Here is a 20,831-nt window from a genome sequence, read left to right on the forward strand (position 1 = left end):
GCCTTTCTTGTGACACAGAAACGTGGAAATACTGTTATATAAAGAGTTATATAAACCAGGCTAGTTTCGAACAGTGCATTACGTAGCCTGATAAGTGTCTGTCCTGAGACACATAAACTGGTGGAATAGTACTTATAAAGAGTTATAAAGAGGTAAATTATCGTTCGTTTGGAAAGCCATTTGTATTTTGTATCAAGTGAACGTACTGATCGTGGGTAAGTGTAAGCTAAAGCGAAATACCACGGTGTGGTTTATTAGTCTAGTGAGCGTTGTTCTAACGTTCGTCTGATGTTTAAATGACGCCGTCGTTGTTGGAAAAGAAGGCTCGTTTGACGTTTTCTTGCAGGGGTCTTTCGAAGTAGTTGCCTATTCTGGGATATAGAAAATCTATCAGACACCACCTTGTGCTTGCGCTAACTTATCAATATCAACAATGTTACCTGAAAAACGTGGGTTTTACGCGCCAGCAATGACACCACTCCACATACAAAGTCTCCCTTCTGTAAGTTGACAAACCAGCAGTTTGTTGATCTCAGAATTGTTTGGTATTTCTGTACAATTTTGAAAATAATGTTGATTTAAGAAGTCTTTCTAAGAATATTTATCTTTTTTCAGATTCGAAGATTTCGGTCATTGCGTTTATTGTTAACAATAAATGGAACAAAGAAATCATCGCCAAACAAACCATCGTAAGCTCTGGTGAAAAACCTTCCGTTATCAAAGAATATAGCATTGATGTTTCGAAAAAGACAGAATTTCTCTATCTTTCTTCAAAACCAGAAGATTTGACCAGTTCATCCAAGTTTCAATTTATAGAGAGAGAAACCGGTTTGTTAATTACCTTACCGAATGGTGAAGATCATATTTACGTCAACCATCAACCGTACAGACAAGACTTTACCGTTCTCATTGAAAATGCCAGTAAGTGATATCAAGTCTTCAATTCTGGAATAAAATTCACTTTACAGCAAATATTTATTCTTATAAGGCCTGATTTACTTTATGATTAGTATATTAATTTGCCTCTGCTTTTGGACCTCGCTTTTGATAGTTTATCAAGGTCATCTCTTAACTGTTATCCTGCGAAAATCAAAATTTCTCTTTTCGGCTTCTTTCAGATAAAATCACCGTTCAACGATCAAGTTATATCAAGCTTACTATCACTTCTCTAATTGGTCAATCTGGTCGTTTATTCATCAAAGACATCACTGGTCGAACCCTTAACGAAATCGATTTCAAGAGCGGACAACGGAAATTAAACGCCATGGTTTCACTCTCTTACGAATTGTTCCCATTTATGCATTACGTCACTGGCAAGATGGCGGATGGGCGTCCGATTTATATCAACGGGAAAGACACATTTCATATCGTACCCTCTCAAATTCGTCAAGCTATTCCGATATTCCTCAATAGCGAAGGTAATACTTCACATTCTCAAATTCGCATTGGTTTGTGTAAATTAGCCACTAGACTTATCTTACAAGCATCTTTTATCGACGATTTGTACGATGGCTCTAGGTATTTTTGATACTGATATACATTCCCTTATTACCTTTGTGATATGCCTGTAAGTCCGTACTCTCTATTGTCAATATGTGACAATACAGTGAAACCTCCAAATAACGGGCACTCTAAAAAGCAGACCTTTGATTAGCGGATAATTCTATTTTCCCCAGCCATATTTTAGTCAAATCCTCATAAAAAAGTTTCCAAAAGGCGGACATTCAATTAACTTAACGGACCCTCCAAGTTTTTTTTGCACGAAATGGCCAAAACTGTACCACTGTACCCTACAATAATACGAAAACGTGTCTCCATCAGTGAAGATAATATAGCTTAAAATCTGAATTTATTTATCTAGCTGGTTCAGAGTACGCACCGACCACTTACTACCTTGATCTCACCATTCAAAACAAATGGTCGAATACCGTATACATGGCCAGCCCGTTAAATGGTGAAATTACCACCATCACCCTGAAACCCGGTCAAACGAAACACAAATTATTCGTCGTTTCCACGGACACTAAACCAAACGCGCGTTATTTCAAAGTGATCGATCAAGATGTCGGAAATTTGATGAAAATTAACGGAGAAAGTGATCATGTGCTGCTAAACTATCATTCGTATCTGAAGCCAATCACAATCATCATTCAGGATTACGGTAATCCAGCATTTTTTAGTCAGGAACTTCCCGTTAGATGATCTAATTTCCAAGGATTTTCAAGATTCTGCTCAAAAACCCTTGCTGCTTCGAGGGTTTTTAACTTCAGAAAAAAATATGACAAATATTAGAGTTAATTTTTCTTTGCATATTTGATCATTTTTTCAGGGGAAGTGACGTCACACGTTTCTTACTTCGCCATTGCTAAACTCATGAATCGCCGAAACGAACCAACAATTGTCAAATTCCATAACCAAATCATCAATATGTCGCCACAGCAAACTCATTACGTCATGTCTCGAATGATGTACAGTCTCACAACCCCGCGTCCGCACCCAGTTCTTGTGACGGCCACAAATGTAGACTTGGTACCTGTCTCACTGAATGATCAAAATATTTTCCAGATTATGCCGACTTCCAAGCAACGAGTTGTGCCGATCAGGATCACGCGCTCTAACGATCAAAAAGGTACAATAAAATATCCTCGGCATTTTCAAATTGTTTGTATAAGTTGTAGGGTATATGCACATAAGCTTGTAATGTATGGCAAGCGAAATTGTCGGCCTTTTTGATACACGTCAGTTCGGATTCAGACGGTATTCCAACAAACATTATACATATTATAGAGTTATGGGGTCGTAACATGATGTATAGTATACTACTATATATTACAAAACAAATTACATCAGACATAAGGTTAGTCAGATGGTATTCCAACAAACATTATACATATTATAGAGTTGTGGGGTCGTAACATGATGTATAGTATACTACTATATATTACAAAACAAATTACATACGGTTAGGATGAGCAATAATTATCTAGTTTTTCTGTTTCACCTATTTGTATCGTTTCCCTGCTTGATTTTTCCTCTCTTTCCCCTTTTTCCCTTCAAATTGAGTATGCGAAAACGTAAATGTAGAAAGTCGACCTAGATCAAATCGTGTGATTAAACTAGTGTAGACTAATGTTGCTAAAAAATTTCCAATGGAAACTATAACCTTTTGAAATTTCAAAAAGAGGGTTCAAAATAGCTGTGACATTGGCACTGTTAATGCTTCTATGGCAAATAGAGCTGAAAACAAATTGTCTTTTATCTTAAGATTTCTTGTTTTCTGTTCATTCTGTTTCCATTTTATCTGTAATAGAAACTACAACCTTTTAACCAATGAAAACTGTCACATTTTTCTTCTCCACCAATAGAAACGTTCAAAGATACCATCTTTTCATTTGTTAACACATTGGACAATCCTTCACAAATCTTCATCAACAATAAACCTTATATCACTATTCCACCCAAATTCTACAAACAAATTAAATTGGACAACTTTTTGGGTGAAACTATACAATTGAGAGCGAGAGATGAAAATGGAGAAAAACAACTTTTTATCAATGGTGCTGATGGGTTGAGATTGTTTTCCAATAAATTGAAATCCATGAATTTTATCATCCATTCTAAAGGTTAGTATTTTCTCTTTTCTGCAAAAGTGGCATTGATAATTTTAACTTAAGCTGTTTGGAAAGTGTTTAAATCTAAATATATCCTTTTCGTTTCACATATTAATGGCTCCAGGTAAATTTCAATGTCCTAAACGAATGACACATTTTCTTCACTTTCTAGACACCGAATTCAGTCCATCAGATCGTCCATATTTCTTCAACGTTCTTTTCAAAAATCATAATTCTCAACCAATCGCCGTTAAGTGGATAGGCCAAAATGCGGAAGACACAATTATCGGACCAGGCGATGTGTATTTATACCGGGATATTGTGGTATCGGCAAAGAAACTGAATAATATCCGATTCAAAGTGATCGATACAAATACTGGAAGAGAGATATCGCTGAATGGTCAAGATTCGTTCGTGATTGAGCCGTCAACTCTGGATGATATCAAAAATAACGATTTTGTTATTAGACCACGTAAATTTACAATTTTTTATCGGTTCGCCTAAACACACTTTAGCTCCACATGCAACTTTTTGGCATGTACTGGTTTGTCTGGAACTACTATAGTGGTGCCGCCACCCATGCAACGCTGCTGTTTTTTTTAACCTGACCAAATAAAAAGTGACATTCTTTTACTTATTAGGGATTTATACACATTGGAAATTATTTTGATTCTTTTAATAGTAATATCATTGAGACATGCGCGATAAAGTTCTTAACATACTTAACTCTGATTCTCCTATTATTCAGAATCACCAGTCAACCTTGGCTTTGCTAACGACTAATCTCATTGAGACATGCGCGATAAAGTTCTTATAGCCCGTCCTCACAGGTGAAATTTCAGAGTTAACTGTGTGATACTCATGGTAGCATTTTCTATTTTTCAGAATCGCCAGTCAACCTCGGTTTTGCTAATCTGGCTTTCATCAACACCTTACCATATGCCGTCAACGTTCGCCTCGCTTCACAGTCGTGGCGTATTCCCGCGCGTTCGTACGTAGAGAGAAAAGTACAACGAGTTGCAGGTGATACTCGATTACAATTCGAAGTTACAAATACGAATGGAGGGAAAGAATTTATGAATGGTTTTTATGGTACGGTCTATCTCAACCTTGATGGAACTGAAGGTTCAAAACGTAAAGCTCTCTACATCGGTCAAAAAAGTAAGTAAACAAATTTTCATGGTGTGACATTGATAATTTGTGGAATTTATTGAAAATTGAACAAATTTGTGGCTTTCCAGAATTTGAGGCCAAATCATCTATTTCATAAGTAACGGCTTATAGTAATCAAGAAAGATGATTTCGATTTTAATAGAAATATACATACAATGTTTCAAAAAATTCAATCATTTTCTTATTCCCAAAGGTTCAGAGACAGGATGGGCGGACCAAGCAGTTCTTCACTTGAAACTCACTTTCAACAACAAGAGATCATCACCTTTACGCATCGTCAGCAAAATTGATAACCGCCAACAATCAACTATCGTTCAACCCAACTCAAAACATCTCCTCCAAGATATCCTCGTTCGATTGGCTATCACTGATGACGTCATTGAGAAGGAAACTAGTTTCCAGTTCTTTGACGAGGAGACTGGAAACCAGCTGTTAATTGGCGGGAAACGAAAGCTTGACTTACCTTACCAATTGGTCGGTGAAAATGTTTATCGTGTAACTAAAGCCTTCGATATTGATGAAAAAAGTAAGGCTCTATCTTCACTTTCAATGAATACCATTCAGTACCTTGCAAAAACTTTTCAAATTTCCCATGATCTTTGAAAAATATAATCCTGCATCATAGGAACTTAAAGATATCTTATTCACTTTCTTTTCGATTTAGCTCAACACATTTACGGCTACCGTCAAATCGAACTAGACGTTTTCAACAAAAATGCTGAATCAGCAAAAATGACGTACACGCGAAACGGAGAGAAAGTCCCTTTCACTGTTGATGGAAATTCAAATCGATTGATTGCATTCGAATATCCAATGTATTCACAATATGAACGGTTGTCAATAGCGACCAAACAATTGTTAGATATCAACGGTCGTGGACAATCTTCCCAAATCCCATTCTCCAAAGATGTTTATGCCATGATCTTCTTGACCAAAAAACGTAAGATTTCAACTCCCCTTAAAATGAGTTCAAGTTTATTAGCATAGTAAAGATTCGATTGCATGAAGAAATTCTTGCCACTTTCAACTCCTATTTCAATCATATCTAACCTTGTTTTTTTTTGTAGCAATCGACGGTAGACTGACTAGTTTCCAGATTTCCAACACGCTGAACAAACCGATCACAATTCGTTGGTTATTGAAAGACATTCGAAAATCAACAAACATCCCTGCTGGTGGAAACAAGATGTTTTATTGCTACTTGCCAAAAGATACACAACGAATTTCACTATCAGCCGTGTTGAGCTCTTCCAATAAACCAGTCATGCTTGGTGGAGAGGATGTCTACCAGATGCCCCTTGTGATAGCGAGAGATCAAATGAGCGACAATACGCCAAAAACAATCTTTGCCTCAGGTAATATTCCATCTTTTCAACACAAACCAACTTGGGTCTTGCCGCCATTATCGAAGACAGTTGTCTCCTGGTCTCCTCAAATGTTCTCTACTTTCTGTAAGTGATAAATAATATGGTCCTTTAAAGGTTAACACGTTCACTTCCGAACTCTTAGAATTACTTCGCAAGTTTTACTTTCAGAGGTTCTGTGGCACCAGTGTTGCTTCAAATACAGTTTATAGTACTTTACAGTTTACAGAGTCTATGTAACTCGAACCCGCACAGGGAACACAAATTTCACGTAGAATTTGGAAATGCTAAGAAAAGCAAGCAAAACTTTCTGTTTCAAAATTTATGGCAATTTGAAGTACAGTTTAAATACTGCCAGTATTTTGACCCCTCTACTACGAGTATATTATACGAGTATTCAGTATTGAGTGCGAAGAACTAGGAGAGTAAATGGAGTTCATTTTCTTATAACGAAAATTTTTTCATCGCCACATTGTAGATTTCATTCTCCACTTTTTTAGATCCAGATTCAACGAAAGACGAAGAGAAATCACCAAAAAGTCCCTCGACTACAAACAAACCACGTTTCATATCCATTCATTTCGTCAACCGTGAGAATAAACATGTTTTGATCAAATTCCACGTTCCATCAGATCGAAGCATTCGAATTGCTCCTGTTCTCATCTATGCCAAGTCTACACGAAGGGCTTACATCCAATTCCCTAATGGTGTTGAGAATATGGTGGCCCAAGCTTTCCATTTGGACCAGATGCTAAGAGTGAATGGAAGACCTTCAATGACTTTGAGACCAAGATCTGTTGACCAATTTGAATACGTTGTTATCGAAAGACCTGGTAAGCTGATTATATGAGTTACATTCGAATCTCTCTATAATTCGATTTTCAAAAGACCAAAATTTCCTTCGAATTAGAGAAAGATTACAAGGAGTATACTAATAATAGAGGTTCCAATTAGAGAGATTCGACTGCAAATATGCTATGACAGTTTATGTCAGAGTTCAATCTTCAGTATAAAGGGTATGTGACTTCCTGTAACATGGTTTGATTTAACATTAACATTTTTGGCTTTAAATTCTCTTAAAAATATTCTTGAATTATGAATGCATAGGTGCAACAGTCATTGCTGCTTATTGAACGTTAACCATCGGAATGATTCATTTTCAGAACTAGTGCCAAAAGAACAACAAGTTGATGTGGACGTCCGAAATAATTTGAACGAAGAAATTATCGTTCACTGGATTGAAAATGGAGAGAAAAAATCCACCACAATTCCATCCAATGACAGAGGTGTTGCTCTGGTAACCAAAGGTGATCAACCAATTAGAATGCAAGCTACAACTAAAGATGGTAGACCAGTTTACATCAATGGACAGAATTTCTTCAGTTTGGATGATTTGCAACCTTCGGGAAAAAATCGTGTTTTTGTACAAACTGGAAGAGGTATGAAAACTGAAGTCAAACATCAGGAATTGAATCGGATTAATAGTCTAGGAATGACAATAGTAGTTGATGGAAAAGCCATATAATCTTCCTAAATCTAAATCAAAATAGAAAAGAGAACACCAGCTACAAAAATTATTCCTATATTATCATCTGTAGATATGATCTGTACTAATACTAAAAAAATTTATTTCATTTTTTGTAGAGTTTAGCGACGAAAAACCGTATTACATCTACCTGATGATGAAAAACATTCTTCCAAATGACATCAATTTGTTCTGGCAATGGCGTGGCATCGGCTACATTACTAAAATACCTGCAAATTCACTCGTCTTTCTCCGAATGCATATTAGACGGGAGGATGCTTCGAAAGATTTCAGTTTTACGGCACAAAGGAATAACGATCGATCACGCGTTATCTTGAACGGACAAAGAACGTTTGCTACGCGTGCGAATCGTGTGCCAAGTTACAGAATGGTGGAGTTGAGTGCAGGTGAAAAGAACGGTGTTTTTTCAATTAGAATACTATAGAGGTTAGACAAGCTATTTAGTACGAAAGTAGGGCTTCGTTTTATTTTTTTAAATGGTGATTGTGACATCATTTTCTTTTCAAACTTTATTGTTCTTTTCTTTTATAGATGAAATTAGAATACCTTACCGCATGGTCTTGAACGCTGTCAACAAACTTCCAGTTCCCATCAATCTCCTTTGGGAACAAGATGGCGTCAAAAACGTACTGTATGTTCAACCAGGAGATAGAGTAACCATCAATCAACCCGTTGCTAACAACAATAAGATCATTTTGACCGCCTTTGAAGCTGGAACAAGCAACAGTCTACTGGTAAACGGTGCACGAGAATTTAGCTTTAATCCTTCTTTAAGTGGTAACACAGCAGAAACATCGCCACCCCAAGAAATAAGTTTGACACAAGGTATCGCTTTTGTTTCCTATCATAAAAATTTAGTAGCAGCTTCTCTAAATGTCAATGTTAAATTTGAATAACTTGTACTTGCAGGGGGGGGGGTCGGTAGTAAAATCTCAGACATAATGACGTTTACTACGGTTTTCTGTCGGAAAGTTGTTTGCTGCAAGCAAAAAATTCTAGAAATTTTTTGTCAATATAAAAAAGACTTTAGTTTTTTTTTGTAAAATCAGTCAGAAAGCAACCAAAAAATAGGTGGTCTCCATGACAAATTGTCCCAAAAACTTTTACTATCAGGGTAGTAAAATATCTTTTCCAAGATTCTGGGTGGTGGTATGTAAAAATTCGTAAAAATCCTTTTTTTACTACTCATATATGTCTGAGATTTTACTACCGACCCCCCCCCCTGGTACTTGAGCTTGTTTTACCGTTTCGAAACATTTTAGACGTAGCTAAAAATGGTTTTACACTCCCAGACATTTTTAAAAATCCACGTGTTCTTCTTTTTTACTATAGAGCCATCCATCTATTTCTACCGCCTTTACATCACCGACCAAAGTGGACTGGGTCGACCGACCACTATCCAATGGCTCATTGATGGTCAAATAACTGAAACCATCCGGGTACCTAGCAACGTTGATCGTTATCCAATCACAAAACGGTTCTTATTGAAACGAGGACAGATGCTTCAATGCCGAGCATTTACTGAAGTGAATAGCACTTCTCAGTTGCTTTACGTCAACGAGCGTTTGACCTTTGACCCTAATCACTTGACCCCAAATTACCATGGCGACATATTAACTATCGGAGAGCCAATCAGCCGTCGTTTGTATTATTTCAGACTTATGGTCGATAATTTAGATGACAAGACAGCCGTTTTGAAATGGGATTTACCTTCACGCGAAGGCGTAATAACGCACTCCCGTATCATCCCTGCGTTTTCCTTCAATTACGTGGTCTTCGCAAACGTGGAGGCTTACGAACAACCCAGCGAAATTACGTTAACGTCTTACGTGAATGGTACCAAACAACAATTATACACCAACGACCAAAAATCATTCCCAGTCAACGCCGTAAGTCAGAAGAGACCGACGTTTTACAAGATCTACATTTCCCGACAAGTGACCATTCGTAAGGAAACAATGCTTTTTAACAACCCAACCAACGAGGATATGCAAGTCACATGGCAAACATTCGGTAATCGCGAAACTACCATTGTTCCGGCTAAATCAACAAATTACCGTGTTCCGGTCAGCCTTACCGGTGGTTTCCGCAGTCAAAGCATTCTTCTTCGAGTGCAAGATGTTGACGGTGAAAAAGCTTTGATAAACTCGAATCGTGTCATCAACATTCGCCTTCCACACTATAAACCGTTTATCATCGACTATCCGTATAAAACCATTATTTTCAATAACAGTTTACCTTCGGATGTCGCCATCAAGGGAGTACCGGGTGGAATTATGCAGACTATCCGGGCTGGTGAAGATATCAACTTCCGTATTGCTTTAAGAGCCATCCCAACAAGTGGAATCACTTTCACCGCTGTCAATCAATTCGATGATACTCCAACGAAAATCAATGGAAAAGACAGTGTCGTAGTGCCTCCGGATAATTTGATTGCTCGGTATAGTATTGGAACAGAACGACCCATTTCTCGCGAATATTCCATCAAATTATGGCTGACCAATAATCACACCAATAATGTCGCTTTAAAATGGACCGAAGGATCGTGGCAACGCGTTTTTGCTATCCAACCAAACTTCAACGGCGAGACAGTTTTATCTTTCAACTCGGATGCTCCCGTCACGTTATCTGGAAATGACGTCAATACTAATAACTACGTTTATTTGAATCGACGTCAAGAATTGGTTATCCGCCCAACGCCCTCTGCAAAGTACGCCACAAATGTTGTAATTTCTGGGGAAATCGCTCTTTATGATTATTTCTATCGTCTAATTGTCAACAATGAACGAAACACAGATGTTGATATTGTTTTGAAATCTCCCAAAGAAACAACTCGCTCTGATGTACCAGCATTGAGATTCAAATACATCATAAACACACCATTGTTTGATCTCGTTCTCGGTCCAAAACAACCCATTAAAATATATGTCTTTATGAAGGACGGGACACCGCTTTACGTCAATGGAAAAGATTATGTTGACGTTCTCCCGTCTCTTAACGACGATGAAGCTACGGTTATCAATGTTGGAAAAGAAATACCGGTTGTTCAAGATATTGCGCGGTTTGTCGTTTACGTCACAAACAATCTGAACGTAGATGTTGAATTGCAACACCAAGTTGGTGATAAAAGGCAAAAATACAATGTGAAAGCTAACGCGGTTCGATCTGAAATTATGATAAACAATCCAAGTGACGATTCCGAGCACGAGTTCAGTGCATTCTTAGCCAGGCGGTATTTAGCTGTCAACCAGAAACCTAAATATGTGTTCAATCCGAGAAACGGGAAACCAAATTCTCAAGGACTAATGACGCTTAATTTGGTCATATCTGGGCTAAAAATCTATTACGTCATACAGGTTGAAAATATTGAACTCTATCCAATTATACTCACCTGGCTTTCGACCCGAGGAACCCGAGGTTATCGACAACTCAGTGGAAAATCTAGCTCCAAGTTGGTCATTCGCAATGAAAACCCACAATCTGAGAAACCAGGACCTATCGCGATCTCGTGTTATCGACCAACTAGGGACAGACGTATTCCGATATACATTAACAACAAAAAAGCATTCACTGCAAACCCTGTTTACGATATTGATACGGCACAACGGGCCGTCATCAGTGCCGATTTAGAACCGACACGTCAAAATTTCCTCCGTTTTGACGTCACAAATTACGTCAACAATGATGTTACATTGTATTGGTCTCACAGTGGAGAAATCGATTTCGAAAGAAGTACCAACTTCCGACGAATCAATGCAGGTCAACAAAACAAACAAATTAAAATTTCGTTCCCCTTACAACAGACAGGCCAAGTACAGTTCATGGCTTACGATTCGGTGAACCGAGAAATTTTGAGGCTTAACAACCGGCAACGACTTTTCATCCAACCAACTGAAAAACCGAATGTCGAGAGAATTGTCATCGCAGAAAAAGGTATAACTCAATACCCCTGTATCAATGTCATAATTTACACCATACGGCTCTTTATAAATACCCTTTGAGATGCACCCCTGTCTCGATGTGCTTTGCAGATTTGCACTTATAGATTATAGATATAAGTGATTGTGTTCATTGCCATTTTTGTTGTATCAAGGTCTCTTTATCAAGATCATGCATAGACTTAAAATATTCTCAGTATAACGCCCCTCTATCAAAACCATTGAATGCTCTATGTGGTTCATCAGTGTCGTAACAATCCATTATTTTTGTCCTTCAGGCGATGACTTTAGAGTTACACTCAGGCGCCGCTGCAGCGGGAGGGGGTAGTCGGGCCTTGACCGACCACATTTTTTCAAAGCAAAAAGAAAATTTAGTAATCAAGCCTAATTCAGGGCGAAATAGAAGGGCTAAAATTCAAAAATTTTCGCCCGTCCGCCCCAACCATGGTTGCGCCTCCTTAGTCATTACATCGTGGCCCTATCACTTTCAAAGTGGAGCCGTGGCCCCATTGGAATGCTTTACATCCCTGTATCAATATTCTTTTTTTTTACACTCTTGACTTACTTGACTTAAGTGCATAATCCCACGGGGATCTTTGCACACTTCTTGGAGACAAACTTTTTCCACTTTTCTCTGTCACGGGCACGGCGCTCAGCAGTAAGAAGTGGGATCCCTGTGTCTTCTCGGATTATATCGCTCCATCTTTTTGGGGGACGTCCCCGGGGTCTTTTTTCCTTAAAATCACGCTTATTATAAGCCTTGTGCACACAGTTGATATTGGGGTCTCTTTTTGCGATGTGACCAAACCAGTTCATTCTCCTCCTTTTGATCATTTCAAGGATATCCATCTTGACACCAAGAGTACGCTTTAAATCTACTATTTTTGTTCTGTCGATTCTGCGTTTCCCAGCCATGATTCTGAGGCAGTCGTTTTGGAAGAATGGAAAGTTTTGCCATTTCTTTTTTCTTTAAAGGCTAAGTTTCACAGGCATATATTGCTATTGGTATGATGAGTGCGTAGAAGAGTCTCGATTTGATTCGTAGAGATAAGTCGTTTCTTGACCATACATTTTTCTTTAGTTTACCAAAGGCAGCTGTGGCTAGGGATATTCTTCTTAACACATCATCGCTGACTTCAGGCACAACAGATCCGAGAAAGATGAATTTGGCAACGTGTTCAACTTCTTCTCCATCAATGAATAATGAGTCAGTCTCATTTGATAGCAATTTAAATTTTTTTGACGTTGACTTTTAGGCCCCATTTTTTAAAGGCAGAATCAAGCTCATTTGTAGGAATTTTAAGTTTATCAAATATCATAGCGATGAGAGTAGTGTCATCCGCATATGGTACATCAGTTGATAGCGTATCATCAAATTCTAGCTCACCTAGAAGGCTCTTCACTTCATCCATAACATATTCCAGAAATACATTGAAGAGCGTGGGAGACAATATACATCCTTGGCGGACACCAACGTTGACTGAAAACCACTCAGTTAATTTCCCATCAATTTGAATAGCACATACAGTTAGGTCATACATATTCTCTATGATGCTCACAATATTTTGATCGACGCCAATCGATCTTAACATTTTCCAAAGTGCTTTCCTCCAGACTGTGTCGAAAGCAGCTTTGAAGTCTATGATTGTGAAATTTTAAAGGGATATTTCTTTCTTTGGCTTTTTCAATCAACTGCCTAACAATGAAGATTACATCTATAGTACCACACCCTGAGTGGAAACCATATTAAGTTTCTCTGAGTCGGTTATCTGTACTCTCCTGCATTCTCTTGAGTAGGATTGTCAGAAAAACTTTCCCGGGGATTGAGAGTAATGCGATAGCTCTGTAGTTTTCCCTTAATAGTTTGTCTCCTTTTTTGAAGACAGGCGTTACAATCATTTTTGTGAAATGACTGGGTGTCTTTGTTTGCTCGAGTATCTTATCGAAAATTTTCCTCAGCATTGCAACCATACTGTCACCTCCAGCACGGAGTACTTCAGTGGTGATTTGGTCAACGCCTGGTGATTTTTTATTTTTCATTCTCTTGAGGGCGTTTACGATTTCGTCAGTATAGATGGGCTCAATTTGTGTAGGAATTTGTTCATCAATGTTTATTGAATCGATAGCGGAATCATCACGTGGAAAGGATGTATTTAAGTGACATTGAAAGTGTTCTTTCCATAGTTTCAGAACAGTATCGGGATCGGTCTGTTTAGCTCCGTTTGCGTCCTTGACTATGTTAAGTGATTTTTTGGGTAGTCCTTCTAGTTTTCTAACAGTTTTGAAGAGGTTGTGACTGTCGTTCCTTCTGAAATCATCATCAAGTTTGTTAATTTTGACGTTATCAGCTTTTAACTTTTTGACCGCTGCTTTGACTTCCTTATTTAGGCCAGAATAGGTTTGTTTTACAGCATTTGAGTTGGGTTCCTTTAAGAAATCAAGTCGGGCTTTTCTTCTCCGTTCACACAGAGAAGTAAGTCCGTGACATGTTTTCAACAGCACGGGATTGTTTACGTCCAACAATTTAATTGGTAATTTCATTTACACTCTTGTAACAATATTACAGTTGGTTATGTTATATAAACTAAATCATGAATTTTATTTCCTTACCAGCAGCCTTGGATACCCCACAAGACACATATTATCTTCATCTTCAAGTCAAAAATAACAACCAAAATCCGATCGAACTTCAATATAAACAAGCTGGTTCAGATGGTCCTTGGCAACAACTCATTATCCCCGCTTTGTACCACCAATGGTTCTATCTCCCATTCAATCGCATTGCAAAGTTCCCAATGTCGGTACAATTCAGGATTTGTGATACTGTCGATCTCCGCCATCTAACCATTGCTAATCATGGCAGCATGTTCCTATGGCAACCATCTAGTAAATTCTCTACAGAACAATTGACTGTTGGAAATACAAGTAGGCAATTTTGCTTTTTATACCTCCATTTCTTTGGTTCATCATTTTATGTTAACTGCAATAACTCCACAGATATCTACAAAGTAATGCAACTTTTGTAACGCATAATTTTCCATTGTTTAAATACCGTAGAACTTTTTAGATTTGATTTATTCAAGAAGCTGCTAAAACTACTAGTAGGGAAATGGATTAGACCTTAAGAAATGAGATGAGACCTTAAGAAGTCTTTTTTATTGTTCACGTCATTTCTGAATATTAACTTGTACTCCTATCGTTTTTCAGTTCCGAAAAAGATCTACGATAATCCTCAATTGCCAGGTAGGGTTCCTTCTTTTTGAAACAAATAAGTCTCTATGCAGAGAAATTCACTCTCTGTGATCTTTTTTCGTTGACCCTTGTCGTTTTTGGATTAAAAGTGATATAAAGTATGCACAAAAACAGCATCCTTACTATCATTACAAACTTTTTCCGTTTCTTCACATGCCTGCTATGAATCAATATCAATAGTTTCTGGCTGTTTCTAGCGTAAAAACGTTGACGTTCGATTCAGAGATGAAGTAGTCTAGTATGCTAGACGATTAATTAAAGCATAGTAGAAAATAAGCAAAAAATAATGGAAGGGGTAAAATTGTAATTTGTGCATGCTGATGTTATCCCGTTACAATTATCTTATTATCATACAACACTTATATTACTGTATTACACGGACTATAGTCTATATACTCCAGTCTAGAAATGAAGTTGATGATTCCGGTAGATAGACAACCTTATATGATACGACTTTTAACTCAACCTTTCCTTAATAGAAAACGCCGACGGGTTCCCGTACTTCCTTTCGCTTCACGTTTGGAACCGTGGTGAACGTAACACACGTTTATATTGGAACGAGCCTGGATCTTCACGTCGCCGTTATCTCAGTATCCCGGCTAAAAGCTTCCGCGAATACACTTACGTTGTTCGATCGAAATCGCAAGTAGCGCCTTGGATTTTTCTTTCCGTCGAGAAAATATACTATGACGGTCGTTTTTATATACCGCTAATTGATGGCTACAAAAGCTTAGATGCTGTTCGCTTACAACGTACCAAAAGAAAACATTTCCTCTTCATCGAACACGAGCGTAAGTTTTATTTTAACCTTTTACAATTCAACCTAGGGTTTTTCTTTTTTAAATATATAGCTCTTTGTATGCAAAACATGTTTGTTCATTTCCCGGAGATTTAAATTAATTTCCTTTAGTCAGAATTGGCCGAGAACAGAGTGGTTTTACCCCCGGGGGGGGGGGGTATTTAAGCAAATATGCAGAATACGGTTGCATGTCGCCCTCAAGGTTCCAAAGTCGGGTGGCACATACTGGTCAGCTCGTCAGCTCAGTTTTAGTCACCAAAAATTGATTTTTTGCTCAGTAAGCATATCTTTTTCGGTTGAGTTTAACCATAGTGTTTATTTCCCACAACATTATCAAATCGTATTGGTTTTAAATGCATCACGTGACTGTCCATGGGCCAATAATAATCAAGTTGAAGCTTATATATTCTTATAAGCTTATATTTAAATCTCTAAGAAATTCGTTAGACGAAAAGGTGTACATGCCTTTAAGGAATTTTAGCAATATATTCGGTTTCATTTTGTGTCCATAGGTCAAAGAGAAGTTCGTTACTATCGTTACGGCATTCAATTCATCAATATGGCGTCACATGGTGTTCTCTTCAAATGGAACGAAAATAGCATACAAAGAAAACAATACGTCCGTCCCCTATCATCGGCTCAATTTTACGGCGTCATGTTCGTCCCAAAAGATGGGTCCAGTGCACCAAATCTAAGAGTCGAAGCTTTCAACCCGGCAACCAATGAGCGAGTTCTCTTGAACGGTGATGAATATGCAAGTTTCGAAATCTTCGAGAAAATGAGACTAAGGACAGTTTATGTTGAATCGGACTGTGAGTTTTTCCATTTATACCATTAGTTTTCGCACTAACAATCTTCAAAGTTGTCTTTCTTCTTAAGCTCTTGAGTACAGCAAAACAGTCAATAGCAATTGAACGAACGAACGAAACAACGAGCTCCTGATTCCTTCTAGTTTCGGAGATATAGTTGTTTAAAGTCGGACCTTTCCTATTTTTGAGAATACTTAGAAAAAACGATCCAGTCGCTAAAGGGTTGTTATTAGTCTTTTATCTCACTCTAAAGTTTTAATTTCATTTCTACTGTTTCCTAGTTCAGGTTCTATTTCTTATAACCGATTCACAATTCTTTCTTGACAGCTCAAGCATTACGCATGCGTACATACTTTATGGGTTATGACGTCACCAATCTGTATCCTGAACCTGTCATTATGAAATGGAGGGAAGGAGACCAAGACAGGACCATGGTGGTACCCCCTCATGGTAGCATGTATTACGATACCAGTCTGGTCAGTTCCTCCCGACCTGTTGTTTTCCCGGTGTCTGCCACTTTCCAGAGGAGTGCAAAACCAGCACCAATTTACGGTCAAATGAGTTACAATGTTCAATGGTCCCCTTACCGAAGAAGACATTCCATATTGATTGGTAACTTGGGTAGGTATCATCGTCAATCATATAGACCAACATCCTACAAATTCTGTTATTTTATTTACATTTCCAAGAACCTCAATCTGAATGAATGAATGAATGAGTGAATGAATCTCAATGAATAAAAATTAATTCCTTTAAGTTCCAACTCCTGTATACATCCTTTGTGATTTATTCGAAAATCATGGTCCCCTCAACTTGAAAAGTCTTAAGTTTGATCATTCTCTGCTATTTTTACTGAATAAATTTCTTAGTTCCTTGAACACTCGAGGAATATCAATAGCCAGTTGTAGAGTATTTCCCATGACCAGGTATCTTATTTTAAAGAAAAAATTACTTCATTTGAACGATAATTTTGAAAAAACGAGTTCCCTCTCTCTTACCGTTAATTTTTACCAAATAATGGATTTGTTTTTTTCAATTTCTTTCAGATTCTCCACAACGAGTGAGTCAGCCGACCGAATACCAATTGGCTTTCAAATTAAAGAATATTGCTCAAGTGCCGCTCACTGTTAAATGGACGGAAAATGGGGTTCAGAAATCAGCCAATATTGAACCAGGGCAGAAACAACGCTACACAATTTCCGTGAAATCTTACACTGAGCCACCACAATTGGTGTTCAGGGTGTATAAACAAGGAACCGATCAATTGGGAACAATCAACGGTCAGATGACGTTAGAAGCACAACCAAAAGAAAATTCCTTGGTTTCACTTTGGACTTTGAACTTTGGAGAAGTCCAGGAAACTGGTATGTGACAATATAAATGTTCACAAGAGTCGAATAAATTCGAATTTAACGACATACCAAAATGTGAAATTGACATGAAATAACAAATTTTTCAACTCTCTAATAGGCCCCCGCCGAACAGTCGATTCGCAAAATTATGCTTTGTTCTATAGTTCTATTCCAGGCTCTTATAACAAATATTCTGCAAATCCTTTTCGAACAATCCCACGGTGGTAAAAAGTAGCTGTATTTTGCCCACATAGACTAAGCCTGTGACGTCACACAACGAATTATGTTTAGGTTTACAGAGCCTTGTAGAATCATCAAAATGCCTTCAAACTTGGTAAGTAAATTCAAAATAATAAAATAAAAATTTTTGTCTTGAAGATTTTTAGATTTCCCGATTTCCCGATTTTCTAAAACGGGAAACCCTCATTTTTACCCCCGTCTTTGGTAAAAAATCAGACCTAGCAGAAAATTAAAGGCCCTAATTCAGTAAGTCTCAAGATAGAAACTTTCCTTTTAACCATACCTTTCATGTCAGTTTTCAGCTTTTAAGTATATCGGAACATACAGTTTAAACTCTGCAATTCGTTTTTTTACCATATATAAGGTCATACCTTTAATTCTAAATTTCTTGAGTTAAACAAAAGCTGAAATTAAAAGTGACCCCATTTTTAAGCACTACTCGTCGAGATCTATCGTTTGGAAATGTTGCTTTAAGCATGATACCAACTTCATATTTTCGTTTAAATTTTGATGACGTATTTTTCGGTCACGTGATGACTTTTTTTTCAAAAAACTTTTTGATTTTTTTTGGAAAATAGTGTGAAAAATATTAAGGGCAAAAAAAATTATTCTAAGGCTATAAGAATGATAAAGAACAGGATAATGGATTTAAGTCATTAAGTAAGTGGTAATAAAAAAGCCTATTTTGACCACCGTGTCCATTGCGCTCCCTTTCAGGTCAACGTTGCGGTGACATTTTAGATGTTGCGATTCTCCTTGATTCATCGGGAACAATGCGTGGTGGATATTCACACGCCAAAGAATTCATCAAAACGTTCGCTGATTACTACCATTTGGGTCCCAACTCAACGCATATCGGTGTCATCTCATTTAGTGAAGAAGCGCATCTACATGTACCTTTCAATGCACACCAAGAACATCTATTATTCAATGAAGACATCGATCAAATACCATTCTACGGCTATCGCACGCGTCTCGATCTCGCGTTCAAAATGGCCGACACACGATTATATGGAACCCAATATGGTACACGTGATGGGGCTACCAAAATGGTGCTCCTCATCACAGACGGACGACAGAACGATGGAGATGTAACAAAAGAGAAACTGAGACTGGCCTCCCAAGCTTCGCAAGGACTTTTGAACAAGAATGTCAAGATCATAGCAATTGGTTTGTATGGCGTGGTTGATCCCGATGAGAAAATGCTGACCACTTTGACGGGGTCGAAAGATAGAGTCCATATTATTACAAAATATGAACAATTATACTCAAATTCTTTCATAGAAGCGCTCACTGATGACGTGTGTTGAGAGCCTTACACTCAAATGAAACTTAAGGATGATTAACATTACGTCGGTGAACCCTTTGGAAAGTGATAGTAAATAGCGGTGTACCGCTCATCTATATTGGATTTCAGCACTAACTTTGACATAAGCTTTTGCACTGCACAAAAATGCCAGGCTCAACCTTATCAAAACTTTATAAAGAAATAAAGAACAATCTAATCCAAGCCCCCTTTTTTAAGTCATAAAGTATAAAAAACGAATGAAGATAATAACATGCATGTTTTTTATAAGAACTTCAAAATTTTCGAACCCTCTAGATGTTCTTAAAGCTTATAAATGTTCTTATTGTCATTACGTACAATTTTCTAAAGGGTTTAGAGTATACAAAGCCTTAAAATCTTCTTAGAATGTTCTTAAGATTTTTTTGCTTTAAAGACTTGTGTTTTACATACTTTGATACAAAAAAACGTGCAAGGCACAATGTACTATTAAGCTGTATTTATTCCGATTCATATTTTGTATATCTTCCAAAAACGAAAATGTAGCAAAAAAAGTTTAGGTTATTGAATGTATATTTTTTGTGCTTTGAAATATAATTTTGACACCAATTTTGAATATAATTAAATCAACATATCATTTTTTTAAACAAGGCTCTATTGGGGCCTCTACACCTCTTAAAAGTTTAATTATATACGGCTACAGTGGCCTCTGTTTTGATCAATTATTGTATTTTAAACCAAAATAGGCACACTTTTCAAAATTGCAAATTTTGGCGTACAGCTCTTGATAAAACAAAAAAATCTGTAAAATTTCAAACTTGGATTAAAAGGTAACATATACATTTATGGCTCTTTTTTTTTAGCCTGTTTTAGCCTGTTAAAAGAAGTATTTGCTCCATTTTCTATTTTGTATCTTGATTCGCGAAATTAAATGTCGTAAATTTCGCAATTTTTCGACTTTGCGAGAGTTTCTGCTCGTCAAAGTTTGTACACCTAAAATACTTCGCATAAATATTTATGGCTATTCTAAATACCTTTGCCATTTTGACCATTATACTCGTAGCCGGTAGTGAACGTGTTACGTCAAGTATGTTAACATGTTAATACTAAGAAGCTTTACTTAAATCGTTAATTCTTTGGCGGCATTTTAATGATAAGTCATCACGTGTAGACCATGATTGAATGAGCGCGTGTATTTCCTATTCATCAACATTCGGATATAAAGTACTTACAGGTGGTCTATTCTAATGATTTGAGTAGGCATAAAATAGACAGAAAGGCGACCGTTAAAATCTTTACTTGGAAAATATTGAAAGAACTCATTACACTGTTGTCAAAAGAGGGCAATGACAACTCTAGACAGCCATTGCCCATTTTAATCAATTTAAAATTAGAATAGGCAGGGCGAAGAGAGGACCGTCTAATCTAAAGCCTATTTTAGTTTGCCAGCATCCTCCTGATT

The 20,831-nt window shown here is 37.4% G+C and overlaps 2 protein-coding genes across 2 annotated transcripts in view; one reads left to right on the top strand and one right to left on the bottom strand.

Moving 5' to 3' along the window:
* The window catches only part of LOC136814452 (uncharacterized), a 792,139-nt gene that overhangs the window by 191,348 nt on the left and 579,960 nt on the right, over positions 1–20,831 (bottom strand). The window lies entirely within an intron of this gene.
* LOC136814478 (uncharacterized) lies at positions 1,265–19,614 on the top strand. The gene is made up of 21 exons (XM_067071032.1): positions 1,265–1,418; positions 1,862–2,161; positions 2,330–2,629; positions 3,366–3,623; positions 3,784–4,083; positions 4,497–4,772; positions 4,978–5,310; positions 5,449–5,724; positions 5,852–6,139; positions 6,655–6,981; positions 7,312–7,587; positions 7,793–8,080; positions 8,226–8,519; positions 9,027–11,627; positions 14,246–14,557; positions 14,840–14,875; positions 15,364–15,675; positions 16,196–16,495; positions 16,820–17,113; positions 17,539–17,856; positions 18,802–19,614. The coding sequence occupies exons 1-21, from the start codon at positions 1,265–1,267 to the stop codon at positions 19,392–19,394; spliced, it is 8,436 nt and encodes a 2,811-aa protein (XP_066927133.1). The 3' UTR covers positions 19,395–19,614.

Source organism: Clytia hemisphaerica, unplaced genomic scaffold (assembly GCF_902728285.1).
Source record: "Clytia hemisphaerica strain Z4C2 unplaced genomic scaffold, Clytia hemisphaerica genome assembly, whole genome shotgun sequence".
NCBI classification, from domain to species: Eukaryota; Metazoa; Cnidaria; class Hydrozoa; order Leptothecata; family Clytiidae; genus Clytia; species Clytia hemisphaerica.

Excerpts from the sequence above, each read along its gene's own strand:
- LOC136814478 (XM_067071032.1), top strand. The coding sequence starts at position 1,265 with ATGGTTTCACTCTCTTACGAATTGTTCCCATTTATGCATTACGTCACT. Across the intron at positions 5,725-5,851 it reads GATCTTCTTGACCAAAAAAC|CAATCGACGGTAGACTGACT; the intron begins GTAAGATTTCAA and ends TTTTTTTTGTAG. Across the intron at positions 15,676-16,195 it reads CCTCTTCATCGAACACGAGC|GTCAAAGAGAAGTTCGTTAC; the intron begins GTAAGTTTTATT and ends TTGTGTCCATAG.